General features: G+C 31.8%; 1 protein-coding gene across 5 annotated transcripts in view; it reads right to left on the minus strand.

The window, feature by feature from the left end:
* Nucleotides 1-9,384, minus strand: part of PlexA (plexin A) — a 246,742-nt gene extending 237,358 nt beyond the window's left edge. For all 5 annotated transcript variants that reach the window (XR_013881838.1, XM_080169604.1, XM_080169603.1 and 2 more), the window contains exon 1: nt 9,037-9,384. Coding sequence is in view for 4 of the 5 variants with exons in the window: in XM_080169604.1 (XP_080025730.1) it covers nt 9,037-9,109 (73 nt within the window). In the remaining variant the exon portion in view is untranslated. The remainder of the gene's footprint in view (nt 1-9,036) is intronic.
* Between the last annotated feature and the right edge of the window lie 4,285 nt (nt 9,385-13,669).

Raw genomic sequence — 13,669 nt, forward strand, 5'->3', positions numbered from 1 at the left:
AAGATTCGTTTTTTTGCTTCATGGAAATATCCCTTTATTTCCGACTAATTATCCTTATTCCTGGCAACTGTTAAAGACAGTAATTAAAATTAATGTTTAATTACTCATCTTCCCTCACTAAAACATATGGTGCTGTGCCGTTTTCCCTCTATGTGCTTTATCACAGAAATCCCCCCTACCCCCTCAGTATTTTTTTAACAAAATTGAAAACAAAGGGGTGCAGTAGTTTTTCGAGTTTTTTGTTGCTGTTGCATGTAGACTTGGGTCAAGGGGGGGGGAAGTTTGTACACTTATAGGAAATGAAATTCAGTATCAAAGTTTGGGAGGGACGTGTGGGCTTGTTTTTAAAGTTATCAACCTAATTCTTTTTGTAAAATCTCTTATATGACTGGATGTACACGGAAAACTTTGAAAATTGAATTTTGGTACTTTCCTTCAAGAGGCTAGTGGAGCAAAAGACCCCCCAAAACACTAAAAATATGAGTTCTGAGCTTATTTTTAGAGATATCAACCTAATTTTTTAAATGAAAACTTTTTAAAAATAACTGAACTTAGTAACCATTACACATTTCATTTTGGGACTTTCCTTCTAGGGGCTTGTGGAGCAAGAGACCCCCCAAAACTAAGAGAAGGAGTTCTGAGCTTATTTTTGAAGATATCAACCTGATTTTTTTCAAAGAAAACTTTTTAAAAATAACTGAACTAAGTAACTAATACACATTTCATTTTGGGACTTTCCTTCTAGGGGCTTGTGGAGCAAGAGACCCCCCAAAACTAAGAACAGGAGTTCTGAGCTTATTTTTGAAGATATCAACCTGATTTTTTTCAATGAAAACTTTTTAAAAGTAACTGAACTTAGTAACCATTACACATTTCATTTTGGGACTTTCCTTCTAGGGGCTTGTGGAGCAAGAGACCCCCCAAAACTAAGAGAAGGAGTTCTGCGCTTATTTTTGAAGATATCAACCTGATTTTTTACAAAGAAAACTTTTTAAAAATAACTGAACTAAGTAACTAATACACATTTCATTTTGGGACTTTCCTTCTAGGGGCTTGTGGAGCAAGAGACCCCCCAAAACTAAGAACAGGAGTTCTGAGCTTATTTTTGAAGATATCAACCTGATTTTTTTCAATGAAAACTTTTTAAAAGTAACTGAACTTAGTAACCATTACACATTTCATTTTGGGACTTTCCTTCTAGAGTCTTGTGGAGCAAGAGATCCCCCAAAACTAAGAATAGGAGTTCTGAGCTTATTTTGAAGATATCAACCTGATTTTTTTAAAGAAAACTTTTTAAAAATAACTGAACTAAGTAACTATTACACATTTCATTTTGGGACTTTCCTTCTAGGGGCTTGTGAAGCAAGAGACCCCCCAAAACTAAGAACAGGAGTTCTGAGCTTATTTTTGAAGATATCAACCTGATTTTTTTTAAGAAAACTTTATTAAAATAACTGAACTACCTAAGTAATCATTACACTTTTTATTTTTGGACTTTCCTTCTAAGGGCCTTGTGGAGCAAATGACCCCCCAAAACTAAAAATAGAAGTTCTGAGCTTATTTTTGAAGATATCAACCTGGTTTTTTTAAAGAAAACTTTTTAAAAATAACTAATCTAAGTGACCATAACACATTTCGTTTTTGGACTTTCCTTCTAACGGCTTGTGGAGCAAAAGACCCCCCAAAACTAAAAATAGGAGTTCTGAGCTTATTTTTAAAGATATCCTGAATTTTTTAAAAGAAAACTTTTTAAAAATAACTGATCTAAGTGACCAGAACACATTTCATTTTGGGACTTTCCTTCTAAGGGCTTGTGGAGCAAAAGACCCCCCAAAACTAAAAATAGGAGTTTTAAGCTTATTTCGAAAGATATCAACCTAATTTTTTAAAGGAACTTTTTTAAAATAACAGAACTAAGTAACCTTTACAGATTTAATTTTGGGACTTTCTTTCTAGGGGCTAGTAAAGCAAAAGACCCCTGAAAACCATAAATATTAGTTCTGAGCTTATTTCTAAAGATATTAGGTAAGCTGATTTATTAAGGAAAACTTTTTTCATTTAACTGAACTACGTAGCCACAACAGATTTGCTAAAAATCAGGTTGATATCTTTAAAAATAAGCTCAGAACTCATATTTTTAGTGTTTAGGGGGATCTTTTGCTCCACAAGCTGCTAGGAGGAAAGTCCCAAAATGAAATGTGTAATGGTTACTTAGTACGGTTCTGTCTAAAAAAGTTTTCTTTAAAAAATCAGGTTGACTAAGTAACCATTACACATTTCATTTTGGGTCTTTCCTACTGGGAGCTGGTTGGGCAAAAGACCTCCAAAACACTGAAAATATGAGTTCTGAGCTTATTTTCAAAGATATCAATAATGTAGTGGTAATCAAGAGTGTGTAATGGTTACTTAGTTCAGTTATTTTAAAAAGTTTTCTTATAAAAAATCAGGTTGATATCTTTAAAAAAACTCAGAACTAGTATTTTTAGTTTTAGGGAGTCTTTTGCTCCACAAGCCTCTGGAAGGAGCGTCCCAAAATGAAATGTGTAACAGTTAGGTACTTAGTTCAATTGCATTAAAAAAGTTTTCTTTGAAAAAATAAGGTTGATATCTATAAAAAAAAAGCTCAGAACTCATATTTTCAGTGTTTTGGGGGGTCTCTTGCTCCACAATCCCCTAAAAAGAAAGTTCTAAAATGAAATGTGTTATGGTCACTTAGATCAGTTATTTTATAAAAGTTTTCTATAAAAAAATTAGGTTGATATCTTCAAAAATAAGCTCAGAACTCCTGTTCTTAGTTTTGGGGGGTCTCTTGCTCCACAAGCCCCTAGAAGAAAAGTCCCAAAATGAAATGTGTAATGGTTACTTAGGTAGTTCAGTTATTTTAAAAAAGTTTTTCTTTAAAAAAATCAGGTTGATATCTTCAAAAATAAGCTCAGAACTCCTGTTCTTAGTTTTGGGGGGTCTCTTGCTTCACAAGCCCCTAGAAGGAAAGTCCCAAAATGAAATGTGTAATAGTTACTTAGTTCAGTTATTTTTAAAAAGTTTTCTTTGCAAAAAAAAATCAGGTTGATATCTTCAAAAATAAGCTCAGAACTCCATTTCTTAGTTTTTGGGGGTCTCTTGCTCCACAAGCCCCTAGAAGGAAAGTCCCAAAATGAAATGTGTAATGGTTACTAAGTTCAGTTATTTTAAAAAAGTTTTCTTTGAAAAAAATCAGGTTGATATCTCTAAAAATAAGCTCAGAACTCCTTTTCTTAGTTTTGGGGGTTCTCTTGCTCCACAAGCCCCAACAAGGAAAGTCCCAAAATGAAATGTGTAGTAGTTACTTAGTTCAGTTATTTTAAAAAAGTTTTCTTAGAAAAAAATCAGGTTGATATCTTCAAAAATAAGCTCAGAACTCCTTTTCTTAGTTTTGGGGGGTCTCTTGCTCCACAAGCCCCTAGAAGGAAAGTCCCAAAATGAAATGTGTAATGGTTACTAAGTTCAGTTATTTTTAAAAAGTTTACATTTAAAAAATTAGGTTGATATCTCTAAAAATAAGCTCAGAACTCATATTTTTAGTGTTTTGGGGGGTCTTTTGCTCCACTGGCCCCTTGAAGGAAAGTACCAAAATTCAATTTTCAAAGTTTTCCGTGTACATCCAGTCATATAAGAGATTTTACAAAAAGAATTAGGTTGATAACTTTAAAAACAAGCCCACACGTCCCTCCCAAACTTTGATACTGAATTTCATTTCCTATAAGTGTACAAACTTCCCCCCCCCCTTAATATTGGGTTAGGGCTCCCCGAAGGGAGAGGCAATGTAAAAAATTAAGAGGGTGGGAGGGATTCATTGCTTGTCAGTCACAATAAGGGAAAGCCTCGGTGCTGCTAGGTACTGGGGGTTTTAATGGAAAACTGCACAAAAAATCATTTAAAAAAGAACAATCAGGTAGCATTGATAAAAAAACAGTCAACCTGGATATTGAAAAAAGCTAATTACCCATTCATATATACAGTATCAGCCACAAAAATCTACAAATATATATTGGTTTGTATAAGTCTTGACTACAAAAACTTTGAAATTAAATATTATATGCTATCTATAGAATGATGAATGTCCGTCTGAAGCTTGAGATCTCGGTAACCGCTGAACCATAAGGGCTCTACTCTTCAGAGAATATATATACTGGTCCAGCAGTTGTTTTAAGCTATTCTCTTAGGGTGTTCTTACTAAAAAATGCCTTAACACCCCCTGAAAGATTCCTAAAAAAAAAGAGAGCAAAAGTATCTTGCTACTTTCATTTATAGATTTAAAATACATAGTATGAACACTATGGGTATTAAACTAAGATTATAAAGTGTAATTTACTAAAGGATAAAACATAATTAGACAAAACTACAATTTAGAAATCTTCCTCATTATGGTAGCTTCACATAGGTTCCGTGATGGTTTCAGACTATTTAATTTTAGATTTATGTTAAGATGGTTTTATTATATTTTCCTGCTTTCCCTAACCCTTATACACTAGAGATCTTAGCTGCTAGGGACGTAGCCACAAGTACAACAATATAGTACTATATAATAATACTTAATCATAATAATATACATAATAATAACATTAAGCCTCCTATTAATAAACATAGCTTAAGCAAAAATAATAAATTGTGTTACTATTCCTAACATTAGTAAAACTAAATATTTTTTATTTTCCTTTTTTACGAATAACCATTTTTTGTTTACTATTTTCCAGTATGGCTTTAAAACCGTTTAATATCCGCTGGATTAGAACCGGTATCATTGTATTAAATAGAATTTTCCACGAATATTAAAATCAAAATCCTTAAAAAATACCAGTTTCGTTCAAAAAAAAAGGTTTTAATCTTATTTTTTTTCATTTTCATATCCGCGGAAAGCTGTCTTTAATACGATGAGACAAATAACTACTATCGTCTTTTTAAAAAAATTCTTAATCCGCAAAAATTTCATTTTTAAGCAGTTTCTGAGGATTTAATAGACAAACAAATAACCATTGTACACTACATACTATTTTTCAGTAGCCATGTAGGTGTGTTAAGGTATAATGATAGAAATTGTTCCATAGTAATGATGCCAATTTGTTGTGGGCCCACTGATTAGGATAAATTCTATGAAAAACAAAGAAAGAGACTACAAAAAGTCAAAGCATTGTGATTTTACTTAGTTGATTTAATGTAATTCAATATAAAACTTTCTTAAAATGATGCCAACCGTTGATATTTTCAAAAATAATTCTTCGGTAATTTTTAGATGAATTTCTTTCGAGTTGGTTTACCTCCTTATATAATGTGATAAAACCGTTATCACTCTTAAACCCGAACAATTTAAGATTTTCTAATAATTATAAAATATCTTATTTCTAATTTTGAGTCTTATTTAACATGTCCCTTTCCTACTTTCTTATATCCCTTTTCTTTCTCATTAAATACTTATAGCTTAGATATTTCTTTATCTGTTATCAAAGATAGATAGATAGAGAAGCTCCTAAAAGAAGTTTAAAACCTTGTTCATTATTTTGTATACTAACGGTTGCGCCCCTAAGTATCTAGAGACTCTATTCGAAAGACATATGGAAGGGCAAAAAATAACCTAAAACCATACCCAAACTTATTTACAAAAATATCCATCTCGGGACCTACAACAAGCTTCACTGTAAAGAAGAACCATTTCGGTTCAGCGGCTAACTAGATCTTTAGTTACAGACAAAAAAAGCTTACTACTTTATATAAGAGGATATAATGTTTATACGAAAATATTCGAGATAATAAAGTAGCTGCGATATGATATGAATAATTTCATTAATGTTTTTAATTTTCATTTCATTTTATATTCAAAGTTTTGTATTAAAGTTTAATTAAAACAATTCTTTTTTTGGTGTTATGGGGGGGCCGGGGGGGGGGGGGGGGATATTTTTTTGTGTTCTCAGGGATAATTCAATTACAGTTGGAAAAAAAAGAGGCAAAAAGGTTACATAAAAGTATGAGTTATGAAAATGTTTTGGTCAAAAAAGGTATATAAAGTAGTAAGGTTTTTATTGTCTAAAGATTTATGTCTGAACCAATCGGGTTCTCTTAGGCAAGCTGCACACAGGTCTAGTATAAGTATTATTTTCATATACAAGTCTTTTGATGGTTTTAAGCTTTTTTACCACTCAATGTCCCTTCCAATATAAAGCTCCTAGATGCTAGGGGAGTAGCTGCTAGTATACTAAATTAGTAAGGTTTTTCAAATAACGCTACAAAATAAAAAGAATCTGAATAGGTAGTTTTTTTTTATACTGGAAAATCAAATAATTCATATTTCCTTATTTTTTAACTTTCATTGAAGAATCCCTAATATGTAGCATCTCTTACAATGAATTAGAATTAGATATGGTTTCAATTGTTTTTACAATAATACATTAGTGAACAAAAAAGCCAAAAACCTACATTTACTAAAAATAATCTACCTTTAATTACTTTGAATATTGATTTATATTTGAAATAATCCTGCAAGAAAACACCGCTCTATTAAAAGTGCCAGAAAACTTTAAAAAATACCATTTTTCATTTTAAAAAGCATACAAATTTTTGTTATTGAAGCTTGAGTCATCAGAACAGGGGTATTGGATCATATGGCGGTGTATTTCTTGCAGGCTTCCTTTAAGCATTATTTTGTAGAGGTACTAAAATGCGAAACCAAAATAAGGCAGTTTTTCAAGAACGCTTTATAATGTATGAAATGGGGAGGGAAGAAATTTAATTTTAATTTACATAAACATAATTACAATTAAATGAGCAGTCATATATTTTTAAAAATATCTTGATTTTAGTTTTTTAATAACGTTGCTGCTACTTGAAAGCTCTTATGTCGTACTGTACAAAATGTCTTTTTAGTTGTTTGTCTAAATTATAAACACTGAATTACAATGCATTCAAATGGCTAACCCTTTTATATAGAAGTAACAGGATGTCTGTCTGTCTGTTTGCAGCTTAAATTCTCGCTAGTTTAGATAGAGGTTCAATTTTCCCTTAAGTGCCCTTAGAGGCCTCTATGGCCGTAGCCTTCAATAATTGGGAATTTGTTTTATAGAAGCGGCGCTGCTAAAAAACTATGTGTTTAATTAAAATTAAATTCTTAACATTAAAAAACAATTTCTTAATTACAGCATTCAAGATTAGTATTAATTTTTGCATCTAATGCAATTTTTAGTTTTAATTAAAGCCAGCTTTATTTCCTTATATATATGAATTATATGAAGAGTATTTGAAACGTCGCTTTTTATATTATTTTTGTTAATAACAGTGGCCTGCACAGGGTTTTTGCCAGGGAGGTGTAAACCTTTGGAAGGGGATAAAAGAAGGAAAGGCATTCCTACAAAATTTCAATGTTAATAGTGGTGTTGACACACTATAACAATTGAATTCTTTTTTAAAAACTTAGAGCAGAGGTGTCCCTTGCACCTTAAGGCTCTTTATTCGATGGGGTAGGGTGTGGGGGAGGGGGGGGGGGGTAATTGCATCAAAATAGCCTAAACCCACCCAAGGAGCTATGTTAAGCTTTCCTAATATTGAAAATTCGGTTGGTACGATTGCTTTGCTGCATAAAAAATAGTCGCGCAATCAAAATGTTAATGGTTTAAAAGAATAAGTACTCACTCCCAAAAAATAAATGTATAGCTCTTTCAATGAAAGGACACCCAAACCCCTCACAAAATTTCCTAAGAAACCCAGATTTTTTTATCAGAAACGGATATTATGTGACATGTAGATTGAGCAAAAATTAAGCAACTTTTTTTCGACGGTAGGAAGAGGGTGGGATGGAGATCAAGATTTTATGCAATCAACGAGAAAAAAGCTGTTCATTTAAGGCATATTTAGAAAATGTGGTTTTAAATATTTTAATTTGACACTCTACGTCCTCGATTGAGAAAGATAGAGAGAGTAAGAGACAAACGGAAAAAGAGAGAAAGGGAGAAAAAAATGATTACATTGCAAAATACATATTCCCCCATTAAACTAAAAACAAAATAACTTTCATAAAAATTATCGATTCTCAGGCTAAAAAAATGATTGATAATGAGTTTATAATTATTGTTCAAATCGCATATATCATGTCTAATCATACCCTTAGTGATAAGTGATTAGCTTGTAATTTTGTAGGAAACAAGGACAAGTATGTTATTATGTCTTAAGTAGTGCAGCCAAATCAAATGATATTGGCTAAAAGGGCAGCTTATGTCATTGTATTCTTCTAAAACAGTAGATTCTTCTATAATGCAATTGTCAGAAGCTTAAGATCTCGATAACCGTTGAAATGATTGTGCTCTAATTTAAGAAAATATACCCATTGATTAAATACAGACTTAGGGCAAAGGTAATAGTATCTGAAGTAAAGATAAGACGTACGCATTTACAATTAAAATTTTATAATGAATAGGTACGCAACTATCTAATTGTTGTATTGTCATACGTTCATTTACATTAAAAATGTATCAACGTTTCTTTCTATATTATATTGATTAATTCATTGAAAAATAACAATTAAGAATAGTAAAATAAAACGCTATTGTTTTGATATAAAGACAATTTAATTAGGAAGGTAGGGACATTGGACAATTAATTACACTGGTCCCCAAAGTTCTTCATCAAAACTTTGATTTGAATATACACAACCATGATTTGCCAAATTAGAAACCAATAATTTCAATCTAAATAGGGGGTACTCTTATTAACTACCAACGAGGATATAGATCAATTTATCGTCCATTGTCTTATCCTTTCAGATTACCGGCCTAAGAAAGTTGAATTTGAATGAATTACCTAGCCAAAAATGCTTATGGCCTTTAAAATTACTTTAATTTGAAGTGTTCAATTTTTATAGGGGGAATGAGCTACAACTCACTTTCCACAAACTACCAAAGGTAGAATTTCACGGGGGAAAAAATCTTCGGACTGTCTTCAATTTTCTGATTTAATGTTATAATTGCAATCATATATTTCAATATGCTCGAAGCAACTCTACAATAAAGATCTTACCTTTACTCGTTGACTGACTGCCACACGTCCAAACTAGAAACAGAACAAGGACGAAATTACTTGTGAACACCATAGTTGCGGGGCGCACTTGTTAACCTTTCTATTAATCACTCCATGACTTAGGTTGAAATCATATTTTTTCAAAATCACTTTTTTATCACTCTTTATTTTTTTATCATTAAATATGATATGATTAAAATCACTTCTTTTTATTAAAATTAAGAAATCATGTTTCACTATAATCAAAAATCACTTTTTTTGTAATATTAATATAAATATATGAAAAATGTAAAAATTCACGTGGCTGGTAAAAACATTATTTATTTTACATTTTTTTCTGTATTTTCTGAAAATAAAATATACATCAGTAAACGATTAATAAAAAGTTGATTTAGTTTTTTGTCCAAAGTAAAAAAAACAGCAACAAAAAATCGTTCTAATATCTTGTTAGGTTTTTAAATAAAAAAAACAATAAAAGCTAATTACAAATATCGACTAAAACATAGGCATATGAAAGTCCTAAGTGTGCATAAAGCTGATAAATTAAATATCTTCTCATTAATGTTACATACGGTCTTCAGTTATGACCAGGATTAGAACCTATAACCTCATGGAAAAATAACAAATGTCTTGCGTACAAAAAGTTTCTGTTGTACATTGAAAAGAAGTGGGGCATGAGACCACCCCCACATCAAGAGTTACACAAAAATCATCAATCTTTTATAAGCTCTTATGGAGATTGTAAAATTCTGTGTGTATGTGTGAGTGTGTGAGTGTGTGTGTGTGTGTGTGTGGGTTGGTGTGAGTCTGACTGGATGTGGGATAATATATTAAGTGTAAAAGATACATTTTTTAACTAATTCAAATATTTACTTATAAGCACTGATTTCATCAATATACATATTAGAAATAAGTGGTAAAATCTCTCCCTTTTATCCTCAAAAGTATTTTTATTTTGCTAATTTTAATCAATAATAAATAATATAATATTGCCTGAGGTTTGAATTCCCGCTTAAAATCATTGTGCTTAATTATATCTAGTTGGTGTGTGTGAAAAGGGAATAAGTTTCCCTTTTATTCTGTTGCAGCCTCCCCCATTTTTATGGGGTAAACTTCACCCGCCTGGCTTTGGAGCGGTACACGTCAAGTGAAATTTAGAAATCCATGGCAAGAACTTTTGTAGCCTTTTTGTAGGCTACCTTACAATTTTGACTTTTCCTCAATTTTGTAAGTCCCGAAAAATGCCCAGTAAGCTTAAACTGGAAACCTCCAACTCCACAGTCTACTCCTGCCCAAAATGCTTGCTATCAATTAAACCAATCAACTCTTAACAAACTGAAACACGAACACCAAACCAATTCAAACATTATCATTTTAATTGTGTAGTTAGTTTTTTTATGTTAGTTATAAATATTTCATATGTATAACTGCTAACCCTTAACTTACTAACACGTATCTAATTTATCATTTTTTTCTTATTTTACTTATTATATGATGTATGGTTATTTCTGTAAAACGAATAAATCATTTCAACACAGTTTCATTAAATTCCCCATATGAATAGGATTGGGGGAGGGTATGGGGAGGGGGGTTAAAGATCTGGGAAATCTAGGGCCCATGAGGGGATTTTGGGAGGAGGGGATTAAATATAAAGGGGGAAGCGAAATGAGGGTCATTCTCATATCCTCAAAATATTTCATATTTAAAACAGAAAAGGTATTTATGCATTCTTTTTGAAAAATATCCCAAACCAACCAACAATACCTCATTTAGAAATCTGCAAATTAAACCAATTGATATCAGTAAATCTTCCAAAACTAAATAAACCTATCATTTGATGAATCTGATGAATAAGAAGAAATCAATTTACATGAGTGGTTAGCCTTACAACCCCACTACCAACATCATCATACCATATAGGTATTATATATATTTTCTTTTAATAATTTCTGTACTAAAATAAATTTCCTTACTGGGTTATTTGACCCTTATTCAGCCCTGCTTTACTTATTTAGGTATGTAAATATGTTATAATAAAGATACTATTCTTAAAACTATGCTGTCTAGATTGTAACTATATATTACAGGAATCCCAAGATAAGGTTTTAAAACTGTAGGATGATTTAATCAGTAATAATCTATGAGAAGCATAACTCCATAAATGCAGATCAGCTTTGCTGTAAAAATGCAAGCATTAATATCAAAATGAAAAATTAAAGCAAGCTCAAAAATCTAGGAAATCACAAATTCCCCCTTTCGTTCTTTCATAAGTTTCTAGCCAATTTCTGACATTTCCTGAATAGATCTCACAGCTTTTATTTTATACATAAATACACTTTTCCATATGTTTACCTTTTATCTAGAAATGGGGAGGGGGAGGGGATCTTTTTTTGGATATGGATTGATATAATAAAATGCCATTTGTACTCTCAATTGGGGTAAATTGAAAATCCTATAATATAAAGCAGTAAGCTTTTTTTGTCTGTAGCGAAGGATCTCACTAACTGTTAAACTGATACGGTTCTCCTCTACAGTGAAGCTTCTTATGTACAGAGAAGGTTTCTAACTATTTTTTGGGAGGGTACCACCAACCTCCCAAGAAATATCGTAAAATAACCATGGTCTACGAAACTAGCGTCGCCTATCGAAATTTTGGTAAACATCTGATCTTAAAGAAAACATTTTACGCTCCATTAGAGACCTCTAGGGGCGTAGCCGCTGGTTAAACCAAATAGTAATATTTTTAGTTCATCTAATGTGAAATTGTTTTTAGAATACTTTTCTCTTGGTTTATGATGAAGTGAATGTCCATTGATACCCAGTCCATTTCTTTTTAGCAGCAAAGATATTCTACAACTTGCTTTGTCTGTCGAACCATCCATCACTAAAAGGGAATTTTCTTTGTTAAGCTGAATTTAATATAAAGATATCAAATCCCTTATGTCCTTATGTTAAATTACATTAGTAAACTAGGGTATAGTCTCTTTCGTGACATCGCCTCTTAAGGGGCGTTTCGTCGTATTTTCTCAGTAGCTTTTGATATGTTATTTTTTGTTAAGTTAGGTGATTGCCCCGCATGTTTAAGCAATTGGACCCGCGGGTTAGAGCACCACGCTGGGGCTAGAAATAGGAGAAAATACGACGAAACGCTCCTGGAAGGCGATGTCACGAAAGGGTCTATACCCGCAAATTTATAGGTTTTTCTACTTATACTTATGGATGTTATCATTATAGTAACATCAATTCTCTCAATAGTAGGTAAATCCTATTTCATTTTCAATCCACCGTTTATACATTATTTGGTAAAAATATTTTTGATAATGTCTGCTAGAAAAAAAAACATAATAGATGGTAATTTAACCTAAACCAAAACTCAATGGTTGACAAAACATGTTTAAATTGGTCAAAGGGGATAAAGAATGCCTCTCTCTCCACCTTTTTAAAGGGGGGAGGCGGATGTGCCACTTTTTGAAACCAAAACTAAAAGTCAACAAAGGAACTCAACTAAAAAAAGAGTTACAGGTCTGAGATTTTGCATGGCAGTTGCTTTATAGAGGTACAATATGGAACTGCGAAGAAACGGCGGCGCAACCGCCGAAAACCGCCGTTTCCCGCCGATTTTTTTTTTGCAATTTCTCGGCGGTTTTCGGCGGATGCGCCGCCGTTTCTTCACTGTTCCATATTGTAACCCTATAAAGCAACTGCCATGCAAAATCTCAGACCTGTAACTCTTTTTTTAGTTGAGTTCCTTTGAATTAGTTTTAGTTTCAAAAAGTGGCACATCCGCCTCCCCCCTTTTTAATGATTAAATAATGTTAAAATAAATAGAAGACATCTCTGCTAAAAATAAATAGGGCAATTTTGACAAATAAAATGTAATATATCTGTGTGACTAGCCGTTGGTCCAGAGAGGAGAATAAAATCAATAATTTCTTCTTTCTTTTCCATCTGTTACATTAAGAATTACGAGTCAGTAGTTGTTCTAATATTATACAGGGAATCATACATTTGAGACAGGCCAAATAATAAACCTATTAAATCTACTAGGGTTCTCTATTCAAAAAGAGAAAAAATAGCCTGAAACCACCCAAGGACTCATGCGAATATTTCCTAACAACAAGGATTACTCAATCGGTTCAATGGAAACGAAAAAATGGTTTTCCTTTTTGCAGAAAAGTCATTTTTTTTTTAACATGTTTTAGTTTTACAAAATGTTGCATAATATTTTCTGATTCTTTTTAATAAGAAAAACCTAATAAACAAAAATATTATAAATAAAGGTAATAAAATAATATTTTGACCTATATTTGTTATGTTGTGTGTTATATTATAGTTGTTCAATATTATATATTATATGTCTAAAAACATAAATATTTGATGAAAATTCTAGTGTTTCATTCTCCCTTCTATGTTATACTGCTACTTACCAAAGGGAAAGGGACAGGACTGGCAAAGATTTGAGTAACCAAAGTAAAAAAGAAAGAGGTATTTTTAGAGATCACGTGATCAAAACATTGATAAATAATTACAAAAATATATATCTTTCATTTTTACTTAAAAAACGACATTTACAAATATTTTTACCAATAATTGCCTTGCTAATTTCATATTTGATTACATTTGTCCCTCTTAC

The sequence above is a fragment of the Acartia tonsa genome, chromosome 8 (assembly GCF_053477335.1).
Source record: "Acartia tonsa isolate MP-2025a chromosome 8, ASM5347733v1, whole genome shotgun sequence".
In the NCBI taxonomy this organism is placed as follows: Eukaryota; Metazoa; Arthropoda; class Copepoda; order Calanoida; family Acartiidae; genus Acartia; species Acartia tonsa.